The sequence below is a fragment of the Athene noctua genome, chromosome 5 (assembly GCF_965140245.1).
Source record: "Athene noctua chromosome 5, bAthNoc1.hap1.1, whole genome shotgun sequence".
NCBI classification, from domain to species: domain Eukaryota; kingdom Metazoa; phylum Chordata; class Aves; order Strigiformes; family Strigidae; genus Athene; species Athene noctua.
The window spans coordinates 53,907,550-53,933,341 of NC_134041.1; the positions used below are offsets into that span (position 1 = coordinate 53,907,550).

A 25,792-nucleotide genomic window follows, 5' to 3' on the forward strand; every position below is an offset into this window, starting at 1 on the left:
CTTTCACACAGTTCAGAGAGTATCCTCCAGGCAGATGATGTTCTTAGCTTGCTGTGTCTTGGTTCTCTTGCAATTTCATAATTGCTAGGTGGGTTTTTTTGTGATGGTGTGTGAAGTTGCAATGTTAAATCAGACAATACGTCACCAGTATAATAAGTTTCTTGTACTTTGCCTTGTAATCTTATGACAATCTGATTTTGGTTTTAGACGCTGGAAGAAGAATTTGCCAGAAAACTGCAGGAACAGGAAGTTTTCTTTAAAATGACTGGAGAATCCGAATGCCTTAACCCTTCAACACAAAGCCGGATTTCCAAATTCTATCCAATTCCCAGCCTTCACTCCACTGGGTCGTAACTCTGGGAACTGCTCTATGTTTTTTCATATTTGGAATTCTCCATCCTCATTGTCTAACCTGACTTAATCAGCAGTGTCCATCCAAGGACCTAGCGCTTTCTGTTTTCAGTGGAGACAATCAGTGTCCTGATCAGTTTCTTTACTTCTCTGAATGGAAGAAAAGAAAAAAAGGTGTTGGTGTATAATGGTAATGTTATGTCCTTCAGATGTTTCAAGAGTAAGTGGGTTTCTTATCTCGGTCTCAAAACGTACGTTATCTATGGTTTTGACTTTAAGCCTAAAATATTAATTACACTCTTTCTGATCCAAAAAAAATGGTTTCTCATGTGAACATTTAAACAATGAAATATTAGTTGTGCTACTGTGTTTCTAAGTGTCTGATTTCTCCACAAGAGAATTCCACAACTGAAACTGCTGTGAGAGGTTTAAAATTTTGTGATGTTGAGCAATGTCTTCACAACAAGGACTGAAACTAATTACTCAGAACATGCCAATACCCAGAAAAATAAACCCTTATGTTTAAACATGATTGGTAAAAGCAAAAGCCTTTGCAACTTCTTTAAAAAGAAACCTCTGGCATAAATTAAACTGAGCTGATCTCCATGACATATTTTGTCCATTAGTTCCGTAATGAAATGGGGTGCTAGTTTAATTAATACAGTGCCTGAAACACTTAGATATGCTAATCCTGGCAACAGGATAGTGTTTTGTCATTTAAAAAAACAAAACTCCTGAGCATTGTTGTTACTGTACAAAACAAGATTTCTTGCTGCTACTGCCATTTTTGTTGTAAATCCTCACCCTAAAATATTTTGCACTAAAATATGTAAAGGTGAAAGAAATGCTAACTTTAAAATGCACAGTTTATTATTTTCCTTAGCTATTACAGGTGGTTAGTTCTACAAACTGAAAAACTGTAGAATGTATTTTTAGAAAGCGGTGTGCAAAATGCACATGGTTTCTCTAACTGTACCTGGAATGGGTAGAGCCATTTTTCTGTTCTTACCAAAGCCTGTTCATTTAAACTCTGCAAGAAAAGTGGAGGTGGGTGGTCGTATTTATAAATAACCATGGCTAAAGTCTGATTTGGTTAGAAGTGTTAGATTTGATTTTTTTTTTTTTTATTTAGTCATTTTATTTTTTAGAAAGATTTTAAGTTAAATATATAGACAAACTGCTTTAAGAATCTGGGGTTTTTTTGCTTTTGTGTTGCCACCTACTAACATGGGCAGTTTTTATTTTTCAAGTTCATAGATGTACAATAAGTTATTTACCTGACTGATCTGCAGTGGAAAAAGTCTGAAATGTTTCTCATCTAGCTGGTAGGGAAATACAACTGTAGTAGGTCACTTTTACTGCACTCCTTGTGGTGGTTAGAGTTTGAGTCATAACAGGACAGTATTGTAAGCTGTACTTTGGTATGCTGGAGTTCGATTTGTAAAATAGTGTTTACTTTCTGTCATTTGAGGCCTGACTTCTTAGTCTCTTTGGGTATCAACTGTAAACGTTTTGTTTTGCTGGCTTGCATTAAATGTGCAACTGGTGATGATTACATGATGTTCATTTCATGGGAACAGTATTGATGCATGTGAATGAACTCATAAATTAACATAGGACTTTAATCAGATGTGGTTGAAATCTTGGATGCTGAAATCCTTGGACATTGAACCAATACCTTCTCGATGAAGACACTTAATTTACAGCACAGTAAAAGAAAATTGGAAAATGCATGTTTTAATTTAAATTTTGTAACTTTTTGATAGCATAATTACTTTAATAGCTAGCCTTAATTTCTGGCATTTTATTATATAAATGTGTATTGTGTACTGTTGTAAATTCACATACCATATCTCTAGAATGTTATCTGTTGCTAAATGCAAATTCCTTCAACTAGTTTATTCAGTAGGGTGAAAAACGTCTTTGAAGGCCTTTTACTTTTTAAGCTCCACCATCGTAAATTGACTGTTACTAAAATAACATTAAATCATCTTCATCTCTGTATTTAACAGAATTTGTTTGCAGTTTCGTATGAAGTAGACTCAGTGCTTTACTCGGGGAGTAGGCAGGGCAGGCAGATTTCTCCTTCTGGATTATCTCTACCTTCACCCACATATAAATCTTCAGAGGGCAATGTTAATCTTCTTACAGTTTTGGCAGTTTCACTGGTGACTTGCTAACATATATTGGCATACTGTTTACATCTGTCTAAATCTTTTAAATCTTGTATTTGAACATCCTTTTCACACAAGCCCCTGCAATCTGATCTCATTGTAAATTGTACAAATAAGCAACTGAGTTCTGTGATGAAGGGAGGAATCAAATGTAGTGGCTGAAGCCTGAGCGGGTGCTTGGTCAGGTCTCCAGGTGAGGAGCACTGTTCAGCAGTTTTGCAGCCTTGTGAACTGTGCTGAGAATTGATAGCGAGTGTGAAAATGTGTTTTTCTGGGGGATAATAGGAACTAGCATGGGTACTTACACATTTAGACTGATAAAATTGGTTTAAGTATTGCAGAACACGAGAGTTGTACAATATTATATCGATGTCAGAAAATTCAATTCAAATGAATTTAGTTTCACGTAGGCCTGGAAGAGATCTCCTGAGATACAAAATCCAATCTCTCTGCTATCACATGTCACCTCACTTTAATAAATATTAGACGCTCCATCTCCGAGGTAGTTAGGTGTATTTTCCTTAGACAAAACAATGTGCTTTCTTACTGAGTGGCAGATCTCATTTTCCCCACATGCCCTTCAAAAGACGACCACAAATCTGTATTTGCTCACCTTTGTGTTTCACTACATCATAAATACTGTCCACGGGAAAATGAACAAAGGCAATAAAACGCATGAATTGCAGTGCAATATATTAGTTGTCCTCCGGTATTTACAACCGATTCTCACAAAAAAACCCACCTGTGGATTCAGACAGGTTCTGACAGAGTCAGACCTCCCAACTTTTTCTTCTGAGCTCTGAAAGCAGATTTCAGCACCTGCTGTCAGCAGTCTTGGGCCTTGTAAGTGCAGGAGCCAGTGGCTCTACTCCCATCCTAAACAGTTACTAGGACTCCACTATTTGCAGGATCTTGTAGTCCCCTGCCAGTAGCCCCAGGAGATTGTTGGCTCACCGAACCTCAGATGAGCCTCATTGCCCCAGTTCTTACAAGATTCTGCATCTTGAATAAATCCTGCATCTCGCCTGACTGGGGCTGTCTGAGGCGGGGTTACCAGCCGTGGAGGGAGGGGGCCGTGTCTCAGCCCTTGGCCTCCTGCAGTCCCTGGGGAACTTTGCTCTTTGGTGAAGGGGAAATTCTCCAGCATTTGTTCCTCTCTGATTCCCATAAAACATTGTTCCTTTTTCCAAGCACTCTGCCATCTCTGCTGAGTACATGAGGAGCATATATGGCATGAAAAGATACGATACCGAGGAGGTTATGATTGATTAGATAGATCCTGATTTATTAACACCTTCTAAAGGAAAACCTTGAATTCAAATTCAGAGGGGGCAGTACCACACTGTCCTGACTAGTGGCATTCACTCAAAGTGATTTTTCACATCACCTTTAAAACACTGATACTCATTCTGAGCTGCATCCTTTTTTTCAGACAATATTTTAAGCTAATATCCCTTTAAAATTACATTCATGGGTATTCAATATCTAATCAATCACACGGTTTAAAAAATTATTCTTCTGTCCCAAAGGACTTTCTCTATTGTAATTCCATGCTACTGATTTTTTTTTTTTTTTAATAAATAGGAAACTTAGCACCTTAACTAAGACAGAGACAAGCAAAGCAGTAATTTTCATCACACCACAATGCCTTTTATGATGGCAGTATCACATAGGAAATTTAAGTTGATTCTCCACCTGAAACAGTATCTGTCTACAGGAAAGACTTGAACAAGGTTTTATGAATTCAGGCACTTAAATCCATTTTTAGGTAGCCTGATTTGTAGAGCTGCTGTGTAGCTGCAGCAGCTAGGACCTCAGAAACGTTCATCTTCGCTGAAAACCTGGGAACAGATATAAATGTGCAGTAAGCTCAGTGCTGGTTGCTTCCAATAAGCAGCTCCTTTTTGATTAATCTGCCATGGGTAAGTGGGGCAAGTTTTTGAGGACAGTGACTATGGCGTCATTGGAGGAAAGGGCAGGGAGGAGTGCTTAGGGTGGTCACTATGTAGATAACTTTCAGCTTTTTATGTTAGCATTTACGATCTGGTCATTTTACTTCAAAATCTATTTGCGGATCTTGGAAACTTCCTTTCATTGTTGTGTCCGTGCACATTTCCCATTCCTAGACTTCTGCCATCTTAACAGCAGGTACAAAACAAGGTCAGAGAATTGACCTTCCTCGTTCACGAACAAGCCGAGGGCAGGATGCCCTGTTGTTTCTCTGCCTCACAAAAGATGAGAACAGATAAAGGGAAGGAGAAGACAAAAGAAACTTTACAGTGTTTCTCTGTATTGCTTGCAGAGCTTTTAATTGTTCTCCATCCCCTTTCTCCTGCTTCAATCCTCATTCTTCATTTTTGTAGCTACTTCTGCGCTTCTGGCATTAGGGCAGTCGGTGGTGCCAGAGAAATAATACAAGCTCTTAAATAAGAACATGCTCAAAAGCAGCTCATGTGCTTCCACTGTACTGAAAGCAGGAGTGGTTGAGCCCAAAGATGCTCTAATTTTCAAAAATATCTTCCAAAATTACCAAGCTAGGTGGTAAAGCCTCTTTCTTACTGATCATCAATCCTAAAATGGTGGAAAGAGCAGAAACGAGGAAGGGACATTGAAGTCTGTAACGCTGAGCTGTCACACCCCTGTTTTCTATAAGTCCTGAGCAGGGTGGTTGTCTCTGGTGAAGCACACACATCTGAGGCATCTCCAACCTCGTGTTGTCCCAGCAGTTTGTTGAGTGTTTTGTGTTAACTGCAAACCAAGTTATTTTTGCCTTACAGAAAGCAACCAAAAATCATGAGATGGATGAATAATTGGCTAAGGGTCTCTGTATGTACAGCTTGTGGAAGTGAACTTGCAGTAGCAGCCATACAACAGGGTTTTTTTTTTGGTCTTGTTTTTAAAAGTAATTTGATTTCCTGGCTTTCTGTAGCATATTGTAATAATTCTGCTGTAAATACAATAAAATCACAGTTTGCTGAGATGGCCTCTGTTTTGTTGATGGAAAATATGCATGGAATACAATTAACGTTTGAGTGACTGGGGCAATTTAGAATTTTTAAAATAATGTTGTACAGTGTGCGGCTCCCTGACTGGCACAGCCGAGGGCGGGAGTGCAGATTTAGCACAAACCTAAAAGGTCGCTGTTTTCAGTGACTGTCCTGCCCTGTCAGTGAGGGTTCAGCTTGGGGTTGTAGGAGCTCCAGTTTGTGCCCCTCAGTGCACGGGTCGCCCCTGATGGCAGCCACCCTTCCCACGCAGGTGCAAGCACAGGAAGGAGCCCCCTGAGCAATGGTCCCAGCGCTGTGGGCTGGGTTATGAAGCAAATGGGAGGTTGTGGGGAGGTGGCGCCTCAGACTCTCTGGGCTGCCTCACCCTGCCCCGTGACACAACCTGCAAGCACAGGACAACGGGCCTGAGTAGTTTGGGGATGGCTTCAGACACAGAAACACAGCTGCTGTGCTTAAACATAACAACACGTGCATTTTGTTGTGTTTAAAAGAGCATTAAAAGGAAATATCCTGGCAGAGCCAGGTGGGGAGCATAAATGACCCAGAAGGACACAGGCTTTATTGGAAATGCTGCAAGGGGCTGAGTGCTCAAAGCTGACCTGGTTCCCACAGACCTCTGCTCTGAACTCCCCTAAGCAATAATGTGGGAAGAACACCAGAACTTGACGTGGCTGACACTGGAAATAAAAACAGACAATGGATGTTTAAACCTGGACTGAAAACAGTCAGTTCAAGCAAGTTTGGGGGTTTTTTTTGCTATAAAAATGAGCCGCTGCCCTGCTTTGGGTAATACCTGGAACTAAAGTAGCACTTTGGGGTGTGTGTGCATGTGCACGTGTGTGCGTGGCCCATAGAGGGCTTATGGACACCATAAAGCTGACGCGGTGTCACGCAGGTGGTGACCAGGCACTGTGGGGGGCTGCCAGCTCTCCCAGCCCTCACCCCCCCACCAGGCTCCCCCCCAGCACTAAAATACTTCAGCACTCTGCATGCTGCCTCAGTGCAAGGAAGGGGGCTGCGGCACCCGGGGACAATGTGCAGAGGCGCTGGTTAACGTGACTGGGAACCACTCACACCTGAGCAGCAGCTCAGCATCTGCTGGGGTCACGTATTGGTGAGAGATGGAACAGCCACCACAACCACGAGGTGTGACAGCCCGTGGCCACAGCGAAGCTGGTACTGACTGACCAGTGTAACACAGATCAGGCAAGCTTGGGGTGAAAAACACACTTTAATTGGGCTGTTTACATTAAAAATTATTTTTTCCCCAATGTTTAAAACCAAAAAAAATACAAAAATATTTTTAAAAAGATCAACAAATTCTGTTTGAAAGTGCTTCAGTTCGGTCCCTGTTCAGGTCCTGTCCCGCTGTGCTGCTATGAACAGGCATCGCTAAGCACGTGCTGACCCCGGCTCCCGCGCGGTGCTGGCCGGCGCCGGACCCCTCCGCAGCCTGAGCCCCTCCTGGGCTGCAACGGAGCACCAGAGCAGCGCACAACTGCCGAGCCGGGAGGGCAGCGCTGTCCCAAGCACGTCCCAGGCCGGGGTGACGGTGGGTGCTGACCCCAGGGGTCCAAAATCTGCGGTGGGGGCAGCACCCGGCCACTTCTCCCCGTAGCACCTGCTGCGCTGCAGCGGCGGGGCTGGGCTCAGTGTCTCGGGGGGTCACAGTTTGGGGTGCCCCTGCCAGAGCCCCTCGAGCCACAGCCCCGCTCGGCACCACCAGCACCTGCTTCAGCAGGTCCCTCCCGCTCGGGGCCGGCACAGCAGAGCTTGCGGAGAAATCCCAGTGCAGTGAGCAAGCTTAGTGCCAGGGTTTCCTACAGGGCCTTTTGTCCTGTGGGCTGAATCTGATCCCTGAAAAATCATGTGTTTGGTGGGGGAGGGACTGTGGGTTTTTTTCTTTTTGCTGGATAGTTGGCTCGTTGCTAAAATACCCCAAGTTTTTACATGGCTGGGAGTAATACAAGAAGCCTGGACTAAGACAGGAAGCCCTTGTGAGCCTAAAGACATACAAGGCTGGGAACTCAGGGGTACTAAGCCAAACATCAGCAACAGGAGCAAATACCCACGTTAGAGCCATGCTGGACATGCAGAAGAGCCGTTCGGATGTCGGCAGTGACACTGAACTATCAAGTGGTAAAGCTGATCGGCAGGGACGTTTAGCATAAGGCAGTGAAGATGCAGGCTAATTCTCTATAGGCTGCTGGGAATGCTGCCCAGTGCAGAACTGAGCTGCCTCTTTCCTTAAACCCCAACACTTCTCCTTTTTCTTCTGCCAACATACACTTGTTCACCTGGGGACGAGAAAGTCAAAAGGAGGGTTATTTGAAAAGTTTATGTGGGGTAAAAAGGGCAAAAGACCCAAACCAAACCAAACTTTTTAAAAAGAGGCTGGGTAGGTTTTCCAGCTGTTCCCAGAGATGGGAATCCTGCACTCCCTGCCAGGCAAACCCTGCTCTCCTGGGGAAGGCAGATGTTCGTACCTTTCTCTCCTTTCTCTCCCTTTGGTCCCCTGTGCCCTTGGCGTCCTGGTGGGCCCATCGGTCCAGGGTCACCTGAAGAAGGAGAAGACCAAGTTTGCCCTCGAGCATGACTGGCCCATGGACAGGGACAGGCCAGGGCCAGGAAGACCAAGTTAGGACGATGCTAGTGCTGAGACCCTGAAGATGCCACCTTCACTGGGGGCAGGCTGTGAGCCTGAGCAGCCCCGTGCAGACTCTCTGTGGACACAGTGCTGCTTCCTGGGTGTTACAGGGCTTGAGAGGGGAAGGATGGCAGCCTTACCTTTGGGTCCAGGATAACCCCTCTCCCCCTTTTCACCGGGTGGCCCCTGGATGGTTCCGTAAGCTGAAGAGGGAAATGAAGGAGAGGATGAATGAGTGGGACAAACCATTTGCAAAGGGCTCTGTGCTCACTTAGAGAAGCAGCAAGTCAGACTGGGAAGGACAATTTCTAGGTTAGCTGGGACTGGACTGACTGAGAGCAAGTTTTTCAAAAATGGTTTTGGTCCCAACAAAGTCTCAGGGGCAGGTTGTGATCTCATTTCACAAGCACGGCTCTGCCACCCTCTCCGGGTGTCCTGGCTGTCACCAGGGCTGAAGCTGCTGGCCCACGCTCAGGGAGGGGAATTTGAGAACAGAGCGAGCAGCTGTCTCATGTTGCTCTACATGTGCCAGCCCAGCCATGTTAAAATGGGCCACGGGGGTTGCAAGCACAGTGGCCTTCAGTATTTGGGTTGAGTTTCCCACAAGTAGTGGGAAAACTCGATGTCCTTCCTAATGCTGAGACTGCTTCTCCCCACCAAGGGAGGAAGGGATTGGAAAGACTATCTGCCTCCAGCTTTGTATCTTGACTGCATTTTTGCAGCACACAAAGGTGAAAAGCTCCCTAAGTCTATGAGAGGTTGGAGACACCTCATAGGCATGAGCCAGAAACACCAAGTCAGTATGTCACTTACTTCTAAAGAAGTCCATGAGGTCCTCGGTGACATTGCCATAGGCTGCAAAGACTCTGCTAATGCCAGGGGGACCAGGAGGGCCTGGGGGACCTGTGAGTCTCTGTGCATTGTAAGACATCAGGTCCTGGAGAATACCTTGGCCTGCAGAATTAAAGATGTCATTTGAAATGAGCTCTCGGAAAACTGTGGCTGGATGCTGAGGCAGGAAAGGGAGAACTGTAGGCAGCAGGAAGGGTGAGGGAAGTGAACAGCGTGACACAAGGCACAGGGGGTTAGGAGCTGTGGGACAGGGAGGGTGAGGACAAACAGGAATTCCACTCACTCTGCAGGTTCTCTGACACGCGGAGTGCCAGCTCATTGTAATCCAAGGAACCAGTGAAGGAGCTGCTAGAAGATCTGCTTGACCCTGCTGATCTCCTGTGTGATTCCTCCTCTGTCAGCAACCCGCCAAAAGCCCCATCACCGCCCATGGAGGCATCATAAGAGCCATCGCTGCCCACGGAGGCACTGTAAGATGACATACTGCTCATGGAGCTGCCATATGAGCTGCCTGTGCCCAGCGATCCCCCAAGGGATCCCTCAGCACCGAGGGATCCTCCATGCAGCCGCTCGGAAGTCCGTAACCCTTGGTATGATGAAGACATAGACCCAGCCACCAAGCCACTATCTCCTTTAGGTCCTGGTGGTCCCCGTGGCCCAGGGGGCCCAGGTGGCCCCGAGATGTAGCTTCGAACTTCATCACCTGCAAAATACAAGAGAGGGGACTTCAGGGACACTGGGGTGCCTGAGGCCCCCGAGGCTTGGCAGAGGGCCTGAGCTACCACCTAAATGAAGACTGGAGTGTGAAATTCTGTCCTGGCAATCCTCGTGGTAACCCTCACCCAGTGCCCTTTCTCAGGCAGCAGGCACGTCTGTCAACCTTGATCTCTACAGATGACACAACAGCCTCCTCCTTCCCATCTCTCCTACATTTTTGCGTGCCCAATTTTGGAATCATGCCCAAGGATTTTGCAGAAGGGGGCACTCCTCTGCCAAAGCAGACATTCTGTGACCAGTCTCCCTAATGTGAGGGGATCCCCATGTTTTTGAAAGGCTGCCCTAGATGACTTGCCAGCATGAGAGCTCAGACCAATGCTGCTTCACAGCTGGCTCGGTGCTGCCCTCCAACCCCTACATCATCCACTGCTCTGTAGGCTTGTGTTTGCCAAAGAAAATGCTTTTCCCATGGCAAAACTGTTCAGGTGACCTTACTAGGGACTTGCTGTTCACTACAAGCCAATTGTAACTGTGCAGCGCCCGTGCCTTTTGACTCGCAACACAGACTTTTGCCTTGTAGTCAGACTGAGAGGAGACAAGCCTATGAGGTGTGGGGTAGTCCTGTGTAGACTTGGCTGCAGAGATAAGGTGTTGCTGCAGCCCCAGTTCAGGGAAGGCACCTACAGGACTGCCTCAGCTGTGGCAGAGCCAGCAGCCTACGCAAGGCAAAGCATGGCTCAGGGTGTGTGCAGGGAGGGTGGATGGTGTCTCCTTACTCTTCAGGTACTGGATCAGCTCGCTCCTGAACTCGTCGCTGTGGGTGATGTCAGCATAGGACAGGAGGCCAGTTCCTGAGAAGCCTGGTGGTCCTGGAGGGCCAGGAGGGCCAGGTGGGCCCTGGACTCCAGAGAGGGAGGAGTATCCCACACCTCGAGAGAGAGGAAGAATTATTTTCCAGCAGTGAGAGGACAAAGAAATCACATGTCTGGGGATCTTGAAAGTCTTCAGCCCCAACTTCCATCCCTTTCCAGCTGATGTTGATGAGATTTTTTTTTTAAGTGACCTTGTTTTCAGTGGGCAGTCATGCCCCTGGTAAGCTAAATCTCAACCTTAGTCCTCCCAGCATCTACAGACAGAATCTCCCCACCAGCTGTGAGAAACACAAGTGCTTTACTTTGTAGGTAAGCAGAGACATCCTCCAGAGTGGCGCCTGGTGATCCAGGGATCCCTGGAGGTCCCTGGGGCCCTGCAGGACCAGGTGGACCAACAAGACCGCTGAATTCAGAGTCTGTAAGACACAAGGGAAGAAAAGGAGTCACCCAAACCACTACAGCCCTGATGAACCTTACTTCCCTGCTGGTAGACATCACATTGGGAAGTCAAGAGATACCAAAGAGGGTAGAAGTCCCTCTTTTTTAAATGTACTTTTAAAAAGTGGCATAAGAAATGCCTTTATGCTGAAGAGTTTGGAGAAGACAAAGGGCTCCTCCATCCCCATCCCCAAGACAGCACCTCACTGCTGCTGCTCTCGACAGGAGCACAGTGATCTGTCGGCAGCCCTTTGTGGTCTGTGCAGGTCCTGGCAGAACCCAGGAGACCTGCAGGGCTGCTAACTGAGGCAGAGGGACCATCAGCGTCTCATAGAGGGTTATTTGTCATGATGGGCAAAAGGGGAAATTCTGTCACTAAGCCTGTAAAAATAGATCCTGAGGGTGTGTAGGGACCTATGGCAGGGGAGTAGATAAGTTAGCTTACTTCGCAGGTATGCTGTCAGGTCACTGTAAGATATACCAGGTGTCCCTGGAGGCCCAGGTGGTCCAGGGAGCCCAATGCTCATCCCAGAATCTGCAAAATGAAACAGATCCAAGAGTAGCACATTATCAAAACAGGCTGTTACAGTGTGAGCAGACAGGCTGCAGGGCTTGTCCACAGGCAATGCAGGATGGACTTCTACAGGGTAGAGTGTTCCCATCAGCAGATTGTGCTGGGAACCAGGGCAACAGCCTTGTTCTGGACTTGGAGTTAAAGCTTGCCTGATAATCCCAACACAAGGACACCTGCAGACAGGCAGGCATCAGGCCTCTATTCTTGGCAAAAGCTCTGCACACCTCATGAAGCCCTGACATGCGAGTGGGGTAGCACCCCAGGATGTGCAGCTCAGCCATTACCCACTGACGGATGCATGTGCTGCTCTCCCTGTGTCTGTGCATCTGCAAGCAGCTCTGGTTCTAAACTTTACACCTTCGTGATTTGTTTTAATGAAATGTCCTTGATCATAAAATGCAGCTGTCCTGCTTGAGCTGTTGGGGTGCTGTGGTTAAGTAGCAATTTCTTGCTTCCAGAGCTAAAGAGGAAATTCCCATCATCTTTGGGACAGCCCATTAGTAAGATCTGGTCTCCAAGGACAGTTCAGAGAGACTGAGCATGAACCAGGATGTGCTTTTAAGCAGAAAGTTGCAGCCTCAAGGATCAGGCATTTTAGCACTGCTGTTAGGGGTGCTCCAGAGTCCTTTCTCTCCGACAGTCCTTACATGCCATACCACCCTTTACAGATGGGAAAATGAAGCAGACAGGTGGAATTTTTCAACTAACTTTAAACTTCTGAGAATTTGTTGCCAAAGTTGCCTTGACATGAAGCATGCATAGATCAGCTCTTCCATACAGAGATATATCCTGGCCACAGAGCCAGTTAAGAAAAAGGTTATGAAGACATTTGAAGATGTTGATGGGGCTTTAAAGATGGCTAAAATGAAATTATGCTCCTAAACTCAGTTTTTAGCAAAGCAAGAACTCATTACTAGAGTCTGTGGATAGTTTCTTAGCTACAGGGTATCTTTCTTCTGTTCCAAGTCTCTCACAATCCCTGTGAGGAGGTCTCTGTACATAGAGATTCATACAGTTGACACTGGAGGAGTTTTCACTGACAGTAGGAGCTTTCTGCTCAGTTCCTAAAGGAACAGAGGGAAATGCACAGTAATAAAAAAAACAAACAAACAAACAAAAAAAAAAAACACCAAAAAATTACTTGTCAAGTAGCTGATAAACCGTCTGGTCAGCTCATCATAATCCAGTGACAGAGACATGCCATCTCCCCCTGGTCCAGGAGGTCCTGGTGGGCCCTGAGGTCCAATTAGATACTGACGAATTTCTTCTCCTGTAAGTGAAAAATGCATCTTTTAAGGCTGTCCAGCTGCTGCAAAGATGCCAGGTGTGAGGAGTGTTCCCAGCATGTCAGCTAAGCTCCCACTACTAGGGAGACCACCAAAACCTATGGATGCAAAGCTCCTTTTCTGAGTGTGAACTGCCCTGTGTATGGTGTCAGAAACATTTGTGACAGGGCTGGAAACCTCCTACAATCCAGGGTTTGAGGTGGATGAGAATTTGGATCGCTAAAGGGACCTCTTGTGCTCTGTTTCTTCAGAACACCCTGGACAACATCTTGGGTAAAGGGAATAAAAAGTGGCTCAGCTGGGAAAGACCATGCTGAGCAATGTGGCATTTCAGCAGCCATTTGTCTATTTGGAACGTGGAATCTGATTGACTCCCCACAGGAGGGAGTCCTGATCACACAGGAGGAGCACACCTATGGCAGGCCTTTGCCCTCTGAAGCAGCTGCTGGTATCTCCAGTTGGAGACAGGAGACTGGAAGGGAAGGGCAGATCTCCAGGCTGCTGGGATGCTTTATCCCAACCCCTGTGTTTCCCTTGAGGGCCACTTACTCTGCAGCATGTCCAGAAGTTCTTGGTACAAACCAGATGTAGTTGATAATGAACTGGCAAATGACTGATAGCGATCTGAAGAGCCTGTGGGAATGAAAAGGTTTTACATCAGGCAGGATGAGACAGAATGTGAAGAGCAGTCAGGCAGGGACAAAGGAAAGCTGAATTAATCCAGTTTAACTGGTGGAGTGGACTTCCTATGCTCCCAACCATGAATCAATCGCTGTTTCACACATTCTGGTCATCTCCACAGTTGTGTGGTCTGTGCTCTTCTCACTGAGATTCCAGGCTACTTCCAAAAGCTCTGGGAACTGAATCTACTTTAGGAGGGCCCCAAGCATACAAGACAGCCCCAGAATACTTGAGACCACATATACCAAATAGAACCACCTCTGTTTGGGTCTTGGGGGCATTGCAGGGTCTAATAGCTAATGTTTAATGTGAGACTTTTAAAACAGCAGCAACTGTTAATTAATCAAACCATTTAAATGGAACAAGGCTCAGAGGCCATATCAGCTGTGCGAAGTCCTGGGACAAGACTGCAAAAGATGAATAACTGGGGTGCTGCTATTTAAAGACTGTTGTTTCTCCTCTGGTTCTCACCTCCTAGGCGTTGCCAAGCTCAGCCGAGAGTGTGACTCAGTACAGAAAGTACCAACATGGTACTTACTTGTCATATAGCTCATAACACGGGTAGCCAGCTCCGCATAATCCAAGCTCATCCCATCCGCAGTGGTGATGACTCCAGGTGGGCCTGGAGGGCCTGGAGGCCCTTGGGCACCAGTCAGATAATGCCTTACGTTGTCACCTAGGTAGGAAGCCCACAACATGCCCATATCACTAGAGGGAAGACAATGGCCAAATGCACAATTACTGGCCCCTCTTCCCCTGGCAAAAAGCAGGTCAATAGAAGGACAGTTCTGCAGAGGCCACAGTGGGCAACAGCACTTACACAGTACTCAATAGAAATAAGGCCAGAGCAGTAGGGCTGCTGTTTCTAAAGGGAGAATGACAAGGGGCTCAGGGAGCAGAAGAGAGATAGGCATGCATCTGCTGACCCATGGCAAAATCTCCATGTACTCACTCTTCAGGTAGTCAGTGACATACTGCTGAATCTCTTGAGATGAACTTCCACCTGGGCCGGGAGGACCGGGTGGCCCTGGAGGTCCTGGGGGTCCCTGAATTTGTCTGGATCCACCTACAGAAAGCATTGTAAGGAGAAGGAGTGTTTTTGGCATGGTTGCATCAGACCAAGCGATACTAAAATGTCCTTGCATTAAGCCCTTCCCACAGGTCTAGAAAGAGCTTTGGGAACAGACTCAGACTATGCTATGTCTGAGCACAGGCCATTGGGCAGTACAACATCTTCAGTTAATTCAGCACCTTATAATTCAGCAGCTCTGCAGGGCTGAGTCCAGAGACCTACCCAGCTTTGTACTGACAGACCCGGTCAGTTTGTGCACCAGAGTGAAAAGCTGTGCAGAAATACAGACAGAGATCCATAAATCCCTCAGGTTCATTAGGCCAGCCTTACTGCCCTGCTGCTCCCAATCCCAGTCAGCCTGGGCAGCATCAGCTCAAGAACCTTCTCACTCATCTCAGGTGAACTTGAGATGTATCTCAGATACAGGTGGGCCCTGTGTGACTCCTGTCTCCACAGTGTCGAGTGACACCTCATGCTGTTTAAGGTGTCTGTCTTCCCAGCACCCTGAGGCAGTATTCCTAGGACATGATGAGGAGAAGCAAAGGGCTTATTCACATGGGGGGACACTTAAGTTAATCCATATGCACTTTTTGTGAAACTGCATTAATACCCTACATACAGAGATGCTCTTACTCAGAATGAAACCTTAATTCACATGAATCCACCTGAGGGTAAAACTGAACAAGGGCACTTTTGTTCTGAACAGAAGTTTTTCCACTAGAAGGTTCAATGCAGCTTCCCTAATCCCCTGTGTAACATGGCTAGCCAACCTGGAATCCCTTTCTTTCATGTCCCATGAGGAAAAACTCTGGCTTGGAGGATTCCCAGTAAGCTGGAAACAGAAAACTTGCAGTTCTCAAATTGTCTGATTTAAGGTAGGCTGTGCAAAAAGAGGTTTTGCAAATCCCATCGACATTAGGTTGGCACGCACACTTGTAAAACCCAAAGGAGCTTTTTCAAAGTCTTCACCAGGGTGTCAGCATTTCTTGATAATATCAGAAAAATGATGGTCTGGCCTCTTACCTCGAGATGCTCCTGGGATGCCAGGAGCTCCTGGAACACCTGCATCACCTGGAACAGGAATGAGGGAGACAGACAATTGTTAGGGCTGTCACTGCATGTTGCATACTTGGTCGTGTAAAACAGTTTAGCTACATGTTGTTAGGGAAGCAACTACCGAGCCCTTATAAATGACAGTCTTGAATTAGTAGCTTGCTGGGGAAGAGCAGAAGGAAGAGGCCAAAGCAGCTTTCCTGAGCCTTCTGTGACCTGCCCAGGTGCCTTGTGCTCAGAGCAATTCTACATCCATGGTCCTGCTCTGCCTGAAAAGGCAGGAGTGAGCACAGCTGTAGTTCCCAAAGGACCAGATTGGTCCATCCTTTAGTCTCAACCACTCTTGGGTCACTAGCACAGAGGGAAGGCAGGTGGGCAGGTGGGCAGGCAGGAAGATTTTTAACTTCACCTTTGGGTCCAGGTGGGCCTGGTGGACCTGGAACTCCTGGAGGTCCCTGCACAGTAATTCTGTCATCTGCCAATTACAGAAGGAGAGTCAGAGATTCACAGGAATAAAGCATGTGGACAAAATCCTGGCTCCACTAAAACTATGCTAGAATCAACTGAGCAGGATTTTGCCCCCTGGTTTCAGGCTAGGGACAATGAATTCAAAGATGGAAAGGGGGCACAGACTGACCATGGGAGAATGCTGGAAGGCCAGGCTCGCCCTGTTCTCCTGCATGGGGCACAGAAATGAAGGAGCAATCATATACACAGGCAAGCTACCCTGAACCCCACTGATACCTCCTGGAAGCTTCCTTACCTGTGAATCCTCGCGGACCTCGTTCACCTGCGAACAGGATAGCAGAGGAACAGTGTTAGCATTTGCTTTGTTCTGGTCTGCAACATCCCAGCCCACACTGCAGAATATTATCATGGCCTTCAATTTTCAGGGCAGAAATGGGTAAAGGGAGTAGGTCTGTGTTTTCCTGCTAGCTGAGAGCTGACCTACACTTCAACCTCCTTGCACTGACTTAGTCCACACTGCATTTTGCAAAACGATTGTTCCCCTTTAATGGCAAATCTGAAGCTCTGAATGCTCCTGAATCTAATGGGCTTGAAAAGTTGGGATCTGAATACAATGACTGCCTTGATGCCAGTACTGCAGGCTAATAAATTTCTCTGGCAAAGACTTGTTTTCTGTCAGCGAAGAGGGGTCCTATTTAATGACCCTGTGCTAGCTTTCTTAAAGCCACAAAAAGGCAGGGCACTTTCTGCTTCCAAGACCTTCCGTCCTTCTTTTCAGTCTGAGGTGCTGAGATCCATCTAGTATCTTGGTGAGGCAGCAGGATATACCTACCTTGGTCTCCCTTCGGGCCTGGTGGTCCTGGTGGACCTGGTGGGCCTGTGAGGAATGTTTCTGTAATTAAAACAAAAAGGTTTCTTCATGACATCCAACAGAACATGATACAAGTTTCCTCTGGCTCCACCTGGTCCTAGCCAAGGATGTGCTCTCTGGAACCCCAACAATCAGGACATTCCCAGGGCACAGGTGAGGGAATGAGTTGGAAGAACCTACCTGAGGTGGACAAGGAAGATCCTGGTCTCCCTGGTGGGCCTGGAGGTCCTGGCAATCCTTCTCCTAGGCAAAGGGATACAAAAAGGCTTCAGGAAGGATGCACCTCAGCAATGTAAGCAAATGCATGTCAGAGCTGCTACATCTCAAGTCGTGGCCATAGCTCAAATATTTCTAAGTGTAGGCTAGTATTCTTTTCTCCACACACACCTATCTCTGTTAGTTATTTTTCATTATTACTTGCCACCATGGCAGACATACGACAGAGAACCTCCTTTCTTTGTGGTACAGAGTGCCTATCCCAGCTGACCTTCACTACATCAAAAAGGAAGGTTCATTTCATCACACACCTGACCTTCTCCCCTTTGCTACTGAGCAGAGAGCAAGGAATGGGGTTATGCTCCTGTCTCATGTCCTCCTGCACCTCCCCTCTGCGCTACAGAAAATGGAGTGGGGATACGCCCTCATGATAAGAACTGCTCCATCTGTCCCCAGCTGGAAGTTAAGGATTGGACAAGTAAGAATTAAAGTTGGAACTGATTGCAGTTACTGCCTTCGGGGATTTGTGAACATTGAGTGTCTTTCCAAAAAAGTATAGCTTGTATGAATTACTACTCTGGCTAGCAAATCTCTGCCAGAGCAAATCTCCTCTCTTGGGCAGAGTATTGCTGGTGTTAAACTATATTGCAGCGAAATTGTGTTAGTAGGAACCCATTGTGTGAAATTTTGCTGCCAGTAAAGTCAGCCCTACTAACTTCCACCAGGTCCAAGACTGGATCTGGGATACCGCGACGCACAGGATAGAGGCACTGGAAAAGCCTCTCACTTTCCAGGTTTGTTACAGCGAAACAAGCTCTTACCTGGGGGGCCACGAGGTCCAGGGGGTCCCTGCACAGATTCACCTGACGACAAAAGAAACAAGGATATTACTCAGCAAACTGCACGGCCCAGAAACATGCTGCGTGCGTTCGTGTCCCCCTGCTCTGCTATATTACGTACCTGGTGGGCCAGGGGGACCTGGTGGTCCTGCTCGCCCTTGTAAATCTGCCAGCACTGTGCAAATGAAACACACAAAAAAAGGGACAAATTATTCCTATGGAGCTACTGCTGCTATGGAAACACTGTTGTTATGTTGCTGTTAGAAGCTATTACAATCAAAATTGGACTAAAGCAGGACCTGGGTGATCTCAGCCAAAGTTGAGGCAGAGAGGGGAGAGGAGAGATGTGTTTGGTTGCCAGCACACAGGTTAGGACATGGAGAAAAATACAGTGCTGAGCAGGTTGGCAGCATGTTGGAAACTGGGAGGAGATCTCTCTGGAGAGTAATGGTTGCTGAGGGAAAGAGTAAAGGACTCAAAGGCTAGAGAAGGAGGGAAAGAACTTTCAAGGAGAGGGAAGATTTTCAAAGAGGGGCAAGTTTGGGGAGGAGAACATCACACAGTCGTTATTTAACAAGTAGCTGCACTGTGTTATCTTGATTGGAGATGTATCCTCACCTCCAAGCTGAGGCATAAACTCAGTGATGCTGAGATCCAAGAGTCGTGAAGGTGGGATGGGACAGTACTGAAGCATGCTCTGGATCTACATGACCCCATTCAGATAGTGATCAGGCAAGGACCATTTATGTCCTCCTCTACCTTGCCTCTCCTGCACACTTCAGAGGTCCCAGACCCTAGGATTACTGACTGAAGGTGCACCACATATCTAGTATTGCACAGAACAAGCAGACACTTTTCTTGGGATGCTGTTAAATCATTCTGTTCTGCTCCACTTATTTTCATCTTAAAATAGAATTTGTTTCCCTGTGAATTTGTCCTCTAATTCACAGAGAGATTTTGATTTCTGTTGCTCAGACTAATGCACCTTTTCAGACTGGTTCTCCTCTTACGGATGGCTCTGTGTTCGTATTACATAGGGAACCCCCCTGTGTGAACACAGTGGTTAAAAGGCCAGCCTGAAAACTCACAGCTCTATGACCATCTCTGCTGTTAGGGACTGTTCACCAGTCACCATTCCTTAGCTTTCCTGTCAGTGACATGGGTCTGATGCCATCTACCTCCTTTTGAAAGCACTTCGGGATGCACAGATGAGAAGGAGGGCAGGAGAGGTAGCTGGTATTGCTGTCCCACCACCAAACATACACACACACACACACATACTTGCTCTACATCACGTTGAGGAAAGAGCTAGAGACATCTCCCATTAGCTGTGAGCAGGCCTTGAGGCCTCTGGCACCTCTCCAAGCAAAGGAGTGGAAAACAGGTCCACCTACTTTGAGATGTTAATGAAGAGACTTCTGTTTTGATAGTTTCTATCACAGCTTCACCTGGGGATCCCTTCTCACCCCGTGGACCTTTTTCAGGAAAAAAAAAGAAAGTGAATTATGTCACTGAGAGAGGGTGACATTTTGTACCCACTCCTCACCTCCCTAACAACAGGTTCAGACTTTGCTTATGTGACCTGGGAGCATGAACTCAGTCCCTGGCTCTGATGGACACTCTATTCAAATGTGGAAATTACTGCACAATTTGCTCTATCAGGATTATGGAAAACTGGCTAAGAAAGGTTCTTAGGAGTCAGCTCTGTTCAAGCCCTTCCAAACAGATGTCTGTACAGCTGGCAGTGGTTTCACAGTGACATTATTCCCAATTTGGCTCTAGTTTGTTCTCCCACCTTTCAAAATGGCGGGAGGTATCCAGCTGGGCTATAGCCCCTATCACAGAAAGGCAACTGCACTTGAGACGTGCCTTAGAAATGCCAGCCTCCGGAAAAAATAACATAAGAAAAAAAGACATTTGTAGCACCCACATCACACTGGCTCTTACCACCCACCTTATTTCCCTGGGAAAGAAAAAGAGAATATAAATTCTTTTACAAGATTAATTAAGCCAAATAATGCAGTAAAATGAACTGAAAGGAAGAAATCTGCAAACAAAAGGGAGAGGGATTCTGCCAAAGGCTGAGAGAATTAGAAACAAAGGAAAACTAATTAATTCAGTTCTCTTAAGAAGCAGAATCAAAGCTGATGGAGAATGGTACCTTGCTGTCCAGGGAGACCAGCTGGTCCAACAGGACCTGGTTTCAAAGGAAAAAAAAAACAAAACAGATTGCATTAGATTTTCCTGGTTGTATTTTACAGTAGCAGGAAAGAATCAATAGGTCTTTTATAAGAACTGAGGCTATCAAATAATCTATTTGTCTGCACAAGTAAATGGAATTGCTATGGGGTATGAATTCATCAATGTCCCATGTATTATTTGAAGCTCTAGAGAAGAGACTTATTTTCTATCATGTGGCAATTAAAGTGCCTGGTGCATCTTAGGTTGGGGAAATAACCAGAATGTCACTGACGACAATAGAAATGCAATAGGCCTAACCCTCCCCTCACACTCCCTGCTGCAAATTAAGGCCAGCTCCAGCATTAGCTCCAGCTATACAGCTGGGAGGGGCACAGAAGTGCCATGAAAACCAGGGCTCAGGAGGGCTGTGTCTGACCTGGGACAGAGGAGTCTGAGGACCAAACTCATGCATAGCCAGAGTCTGTGTGTGTGTGTGTTGGTGTGTGTGTGTGTGTGTGTGCGTTGGTGTGTGCGTTGGTGTGCAAGATTTGCAGATGCTCTAGTGGGGTTTCTGCTGTCTTGAGTTCAAAGCTGAAACTCAAAAAGGAGCACTTCCTGATTTCAGTGAACAGTTCCAGGAAAGGGATTAGACACCAGACTGCTTTCCTGAGAGGCAGAAGAGCTTGATTCTACTCACTGGATTTGACCTATCACTACTTTGTACTCATCAGATCAAAGGACAACAGTGTTCCCCATTTCTTCATCTTCCCAGCCCTCCTTTCTGTCCTTCCTCCCTGTGATCATATTCCTTTTCTCCCTCGAGGCTGCTGCCTTCCTAACTCAGTCTGAGATCTTGGTCTTTCTGCAGGGAAGGGTGAGGACCATGAGTCCTGCCTGAGCAATCTTGCCTCCCAGACAGGGCAGCCTGGCAGAGACAATAAACATCACACATTAAATTAAGAACTGGATGCACAGCAATGCAAGCTGCCTGCAAAACCACAGAAGAGCAGCTTCCTCACCTGGAACACCTGGGGGTCCAGTGGGGCCGGCTGGGCCTGGGGGACCTGGTGGGCCTGGCAGAGCAATAGTTGATGAACCCTCTGAAACACAAACACACACATATATACGCACATCCAGCAAATGTGTAACAAATCTATCCTTAAGGAATGACATATCTACAGCATATGTATTCTCCCAATACAGGGAGCCCCAGTAGTACAGGTCTGACACACAGTCAAGATGAATTTAGGAGACATAACAAAAAACAGAGAAAATCCTCCAAAAGCAGAAGTGTTTGAACTCCCACTGCGCTACATACCAGCACTTATGACTTTTCCTGGAGCTCCAGGTTCTCCTAAGAAAACAAAAAGACAAAGAATGAACTTCTTTTTTGGAGCAGATCTGTCGCTAGCTCAATGACACTGTCTTATTAAACATGTGATTTCTGTTCTTTTTGCTCTTGATCTTGTCTGAGAAGTCATGGCACCAGGTGGTCATGTGGGAAGCAACAGAGCTTATCTAATCCAGAGATACCCTCTGATCAGCTTTCCAAGCATGACATCTGCCAGTATAAGCAATAGGCCCTGATTTATCCGAGGCAGGCACACAGCTCCCACTGTAGTCACCAGGCATCATACTCATAGGCTGAGGGCAGAACCGGTTTTGCTAAGGTCTTCTCAGTGGAGAGCTCTCATGCTGAGTGCCTCAGCAGATGCCCTGCCTTTCGTGTATGCTCAGGGAGGCTTTGGCTACTGTCTGTTTCTCAAACACTCCCTTCCTAAATCCACTAGATGCCACTGTTGATTCAGGGACTGGTCAGCAGAGCAGATAATCCTCTCTAAAACGAAGTGCTTAGAGACAAAATGAGTATTAGGGAAGAAACAAAACTCACCTTTAGCCCCTGGTCGGCCTGGGTTGCCTGGAAGTCCTGATATGAGGTAGATGAACAATTTAAAATGGTTAGTGCAAATACCATTTGCTCTATTTTCTCCAGTTACCCCAGCTGAGCTTCACTTACAGGTTTATAGAAGGAACTCCCTGTTCAAGACCCTGGCTTTCAGCATTTACAAGCAGCTCCCTGACAGCAAGTGGAGGAATTCACAATGGACTGTAGACTGAGCTGGTAGTGTCCCTGGGCATAGTTAAGGGCTTCCCTTCTCCCACTGCTCCCTGGATGATGGCACTGCTCCCCAGATTTACCCAGGTACTGCTCCCTGTCCTGAGGCTCTTGGATAAATTCCTTGGTGACTTGCCCCCCAAACCAGCTCTGCTTGCAGACATCACATCCTCTGTTTCCACCTCTATTGCTACATCCTCTCGACTCTGTTTCTGCTGATGATTAGAAGGACTTTTCAGTGATGCACATGAAATATGTTATTTATTGCAAACTATGTTTTGGAGAGAGGCAAATTTTCAACACTCCAAGGCCCTGGCCCTGCATTCTGCAAAAATTACACACCAAGCACAAAATCTGCCTCAAAAGCCAAAGGAGGTGCAGAAACCTTGGGATATCACTTTGGAAGCCCTGGGCAGCACAGAGGGGAAATTACCAAGATTTTTTCAGCCCATGTCAAAGTGTGTCATTGATTAATTGGAACATGGTGGAAAAGCCTACCTGGTGGTCCCTGTGGTCCTGTGAGACCTGGCAGAAAAAGGCAAAAATTCCAAGATGTCTAAACAAGTTTCAGGTTCAGGACAGGGAGAGAAGGTTTACATTTACTTGAAATTACAGCACACAGTCCACAAGTGGTGTAAACTGGCTTAGTACCTGGTATGTAAACTGAACGTTGGCTAATAGCAGCTCATGTTTGCAGTGTGTGCAATCCTGGGATCACAAAGGGTCTAGATCCCCTGTGTGTTTTCCTTTCATCATCATCTCACAGTACAGAGATCCTCAGCCAGCCTTAACTTCAAATTAAGACTGGAAATTGTTGACAAAGACATCTGTGTTCCTGACTGACCAGAAATTATTTTTGTTCTCTGTATGCTTTACCTGGCTGTCCTGTGTCTCCAGAGGGTCCTGGAGGGCCTCGGGCTCCTGGCATTCCCATAAGACCTGGTTCACCTAGGGATATAATCACCATGAACAAGCCAGAAGTCACTGGCTTCTTACAATCTACCAATCCATTCAAGCTTGGCCACCAGCTGTTCTGCAGCACTTTCTACCTATTGTATCCTCATAGCCAACTGGCCATTTTCAGCATCAGTGTTTGGGAAATGATCATCAATGACAGAAGAGGTCTGTAGTGAGAAGAACTGTCACAAGTTTACGGCCAGCTCCATTATATGTCTTAGTTCCATGCTTAATCCCAGAACATGAATCTGATGCTATTTTCTCCCATCTCTTTTGCAAATAAACCTCCTGCCAAATCATAAAGTTCCTGACTTTTACCTGAAAGGAATCCCTTACCTTTTTCACCTGCCGGTCCATCACGGCCAGCTTGTCCTGTCCAAAGAAAAGAGATTGTTAGGGACTGCTGAAATAGTACCATAGTTGCCCTGTCCTCCTACTAAGCAGAGCACAGCCCCAAACACAAGAGAGTGGCTTTTTATCATACTGCATCTGAAAGAAACCTTGGCTGCAGTTATTGAAGATCCAGAAAACATTCACTTGAAAATTAGCTGTAGGACATATTTTCTGAGCATACAGACTAATCTTAGCTATCTAGAGAAAACACCTAGGATCACAACCAGTATGATTCCACTCCCATATTGTTTCTTTGTCTGTGCTCACAGAAACACACTCTGGGTGCCTCACATATAAACATGGCTGTTTCCTGTTACCCACCTACAGGTCCTTTAGCCCCTGGCTCTCCTGGAGGACCAGGCATTCCTCTTGAGCCTTGTTCACCTGTAGTAAAATGGTATGAAAATGAATCAAACAAATCTTGGTGAAGATATAGGTTATGACTGTCAGTAATATTTGGTGCTTTGCAATTGAAATACAGCATTGACATGATGTTCAAGGTCTCAAGACTCATGACTGTCTCTGGGCATTAGAAAAGCTCAAGTGACCTCAATACAGGGCACAGGAGGGAGAAATTCCCTAAAGGTAGATACAAAGATCGCTACGAAGATTATTGGAATCAAGAATGGTATCTATTTGTTTAAAACTTGGGTGCAAAAATAAAACTCCTCTAACCAATAACATCATAATTTTTCAGAAAGCTAACTGGGATTCACTGGGCTATACTGTTATTCGAAAACTCAAATAAAGCATGTGTATTTTAGATAGGCTGTTACTCCAGGAAAACAGTCCACTGACCTGTCATTCCACGAGAACCCTTCTCACCCTGATCACCTGTAGTACAAAAAAGGGAAGGATTCTGTGAGATTGTTTCATTCTAAAATGTTTCCATCAGAGAAAATAAAGTCTGCTTGAACAGCCAAAGAAGAATAGGGTTAATACCCATGGACAGTATCCATATCTAAAGGAATCTAAAGAAAATATCCACAAAAGATATCTAATTGATCTACATACCTTTGGGTCCAGGGGCTCCAATGGCTCCTTTCTCACCTGAAAGATATATGGATGATTGAAAAATAGTAATAAATCAGAAGGGAAAGGAATTTCATGCATCAAGAAAAAATCATAGGGAAAATACAGATGCTCTGATGCCAGACAAACACAAACTTGAAATTCCTTTCCTTCAATACAGCTCCATCCATCCAACCATGTTTCCTCACCTAGACTGTTCTATTACCTCTGTGTCTCTTATATTTATCAAGATTTGCCTGCAATCATTGACTAAGTTTAGTTCCTCCTTCCCTTTCCTCAGTCTTATGCTTTTCTTTGCCCCTAGCATCAAAATGTTACATGTTCATGTCTGCTACTCAGAGCAGTGCTAGAAAAGCACATCAGATAGGGCTGCTGTAATTGCTGAGGGGAAGAGAAGCTTACCTTTAGCACCTGGGAGACCTGCTTCTCCTCTAAATCCTTGTAGGCCTGGAGGACCTGCAGAAAAATGAGATGGGGGTTTTAATTCATCCCACTCACCATTATGTATCACTAAAGAAGAAAAAACTATGAGAAGCTGTCATACTGGTTTTGTTTTCTCTAGTCTATAGATGCCATAGTAAAGGAATGCAACACTCACCTGGAGGACCTTGTGGGCCTGGAGAACCCATCAGACCTGTGAAAAAGGAACATGGATTTTCTTTCAGTGACAGCACAATTAAAATGTGAACAAATCTATTTCGGTTTGCCCAACAGCATCTACAACCCAATAGGTGTTTAGCAGATTAGAATCCGCCCAGCCATTGGAAGAACCTGCATCACTGGCATCCTCAAAACAAGGACAACAAATGTACACAACTTAGTTCTTGTGACATAGAGGAAGTGGTTTTCCTTAAACTAAAGCAAAGAGACTCAAACCGTCCGTCTTGGCTGAGATGCTGGGATCTGTGCTTCAGCTAGGACCCACTTTTTTATAGTGCAACTTTTATTGCAGTTACATGGACTGTAGAGCTGTTAGAAGCCTGTTAGGGATATG

At 46.0% G+C, this 25,792-nt stretch overlaps 2 protein-coding genes across 3 annotated transcripts in view; one reads left to right on the forward strand and one right to left on the reverse strand.

Moving 5' to 3' along the window:
• The window catches only part of SLK (STE20 like kinase), a 51,258-nt gene extending 45,755 nt beyond the window's left edge, over positions 1–5,503 (forward strand). For both annotated transcript variants that reach the window (XM_074907672.1, XM_074907675.1), the window contains one exon: positions 208–5,503. In XM_074907672.1, coding sequence (XP_074763773.1) covers positions 208–354 — 147 coding nt within the window. In that variant the 3' untranslated portion in view covers positions 355–5,503. The remainder of the gene's footprint in view (positions 1–207) is intronic.
• Positions 5,504–7,466: 1,963 nt separating this feature from the next.
• The window catches only part of COL17A1 (collagen type XVII alpha 1 chain), a 36,394-nt gene continuing 18,068 nt past the window's right edge, over positions 7,467–25,792 (reverse strand). Inside the window, exons 24-56 of the mRNA XM_074908446.1 lie at positions 25,397–25,432; positions 25,201–25,254; positions 24,781–24,816; positions 24,565–24,600; positions 24,088–24,150; positions 23,710–23,745; positions 23,293–23,364; positions 22,915–22,941; positions 22,192–22,227; positions 21,619–21,654; positions 21,320–21,400; positions 20,281–20,316; positions 19,514–19,594; positions 18,241–18,294; positions 18,102–18,143; positions 17,245–17,301; positions 17,026–17,085; positions 16,489–16,515; positions 16,363–16,401; positions 16,135–16,200; positions 15,696–15,743; positions 14,553–14,666; positions 14,139–14,276; positions 13,469–13,552; positions 12,775–12,903; positions 11,505–11,594; positions 10,924–11,037; positions 10,526–10,678; positions 9,316–9,735; positions 8,994–9,134; positions 8,321–8,383; positions 8,020–8,091; positions 7,467–7,830 (exon numbers count right to left, since the gene is read on the reverse strand). Coding sequence (XP_074764547.1) covers positions 7,781–7,830; positions 8,020–8,091; positions 8,321–8,383; positions 8,994–9,134; positions 9,316–9,735; positions 10,526–10,678; positions 10,924–11,037; positions 11,505–11,594; positions 12,775–12,903; positions 13,469–13,552; positions 14,139–14,276; positions 14,553–14,666; positions 15,696–15,743; positions 16,135–16,200; positions 16,363–16,401; positions 16,489–16,515; positions 17,026–17,085; positions 17,245–17,301; positions 18,102–18,143; positions 18,241–18,294; positions 19,514–19,594; positions 20,281–20,316; positions 21,320–21,400; positions 21,619–21,654; positions 22,192–22,227; positions 22,915–22,941; positions 23,293–23,364; positions 23,710–23,745; positions 24,088–24,150; positions 24,565–24,600; positions 24,781–24,816; positions 25,201–25,254; positions 25,397–25,432 — 2,591 coding nt within the window. The 3' untranslated portion in view covers positions 7,467–7,780. The remainder of the gene's footprint in view (positions 7,831–8,019; positions 8,092–8,320; positions 8,384–8,993; positions 9,135–9,315; positions 9,736–10,525; positions 10,679–10,923; positions 11,038–11,504; positions 11,595–12,774; positions 12,904–13,468; positions 13,553–14,138; positions 14,277–14,552; positions 14,667–15,695; positions 15,744–16,134; positions 16,201–16,362; positions 16,402–16,488; positions 16,516–17,025; positions 17,086–17,244; positions 17,302–18,101; positions 18,144–18,240; positions 18,295–19,513; positions 19,595–20,280; positions 20,317–21,319; positions 21,401–21,618; positions 21,655–22,191; positions 22,228–22,914; positions 22,942–23,292; positions 23,365–23,709; positions 23,746–24,087; positions 24,151–24,564; positions 24,601–24,780; positions 24,817–25,200; positions 25,255–25,396; positions 25,433–25,792) is intronic.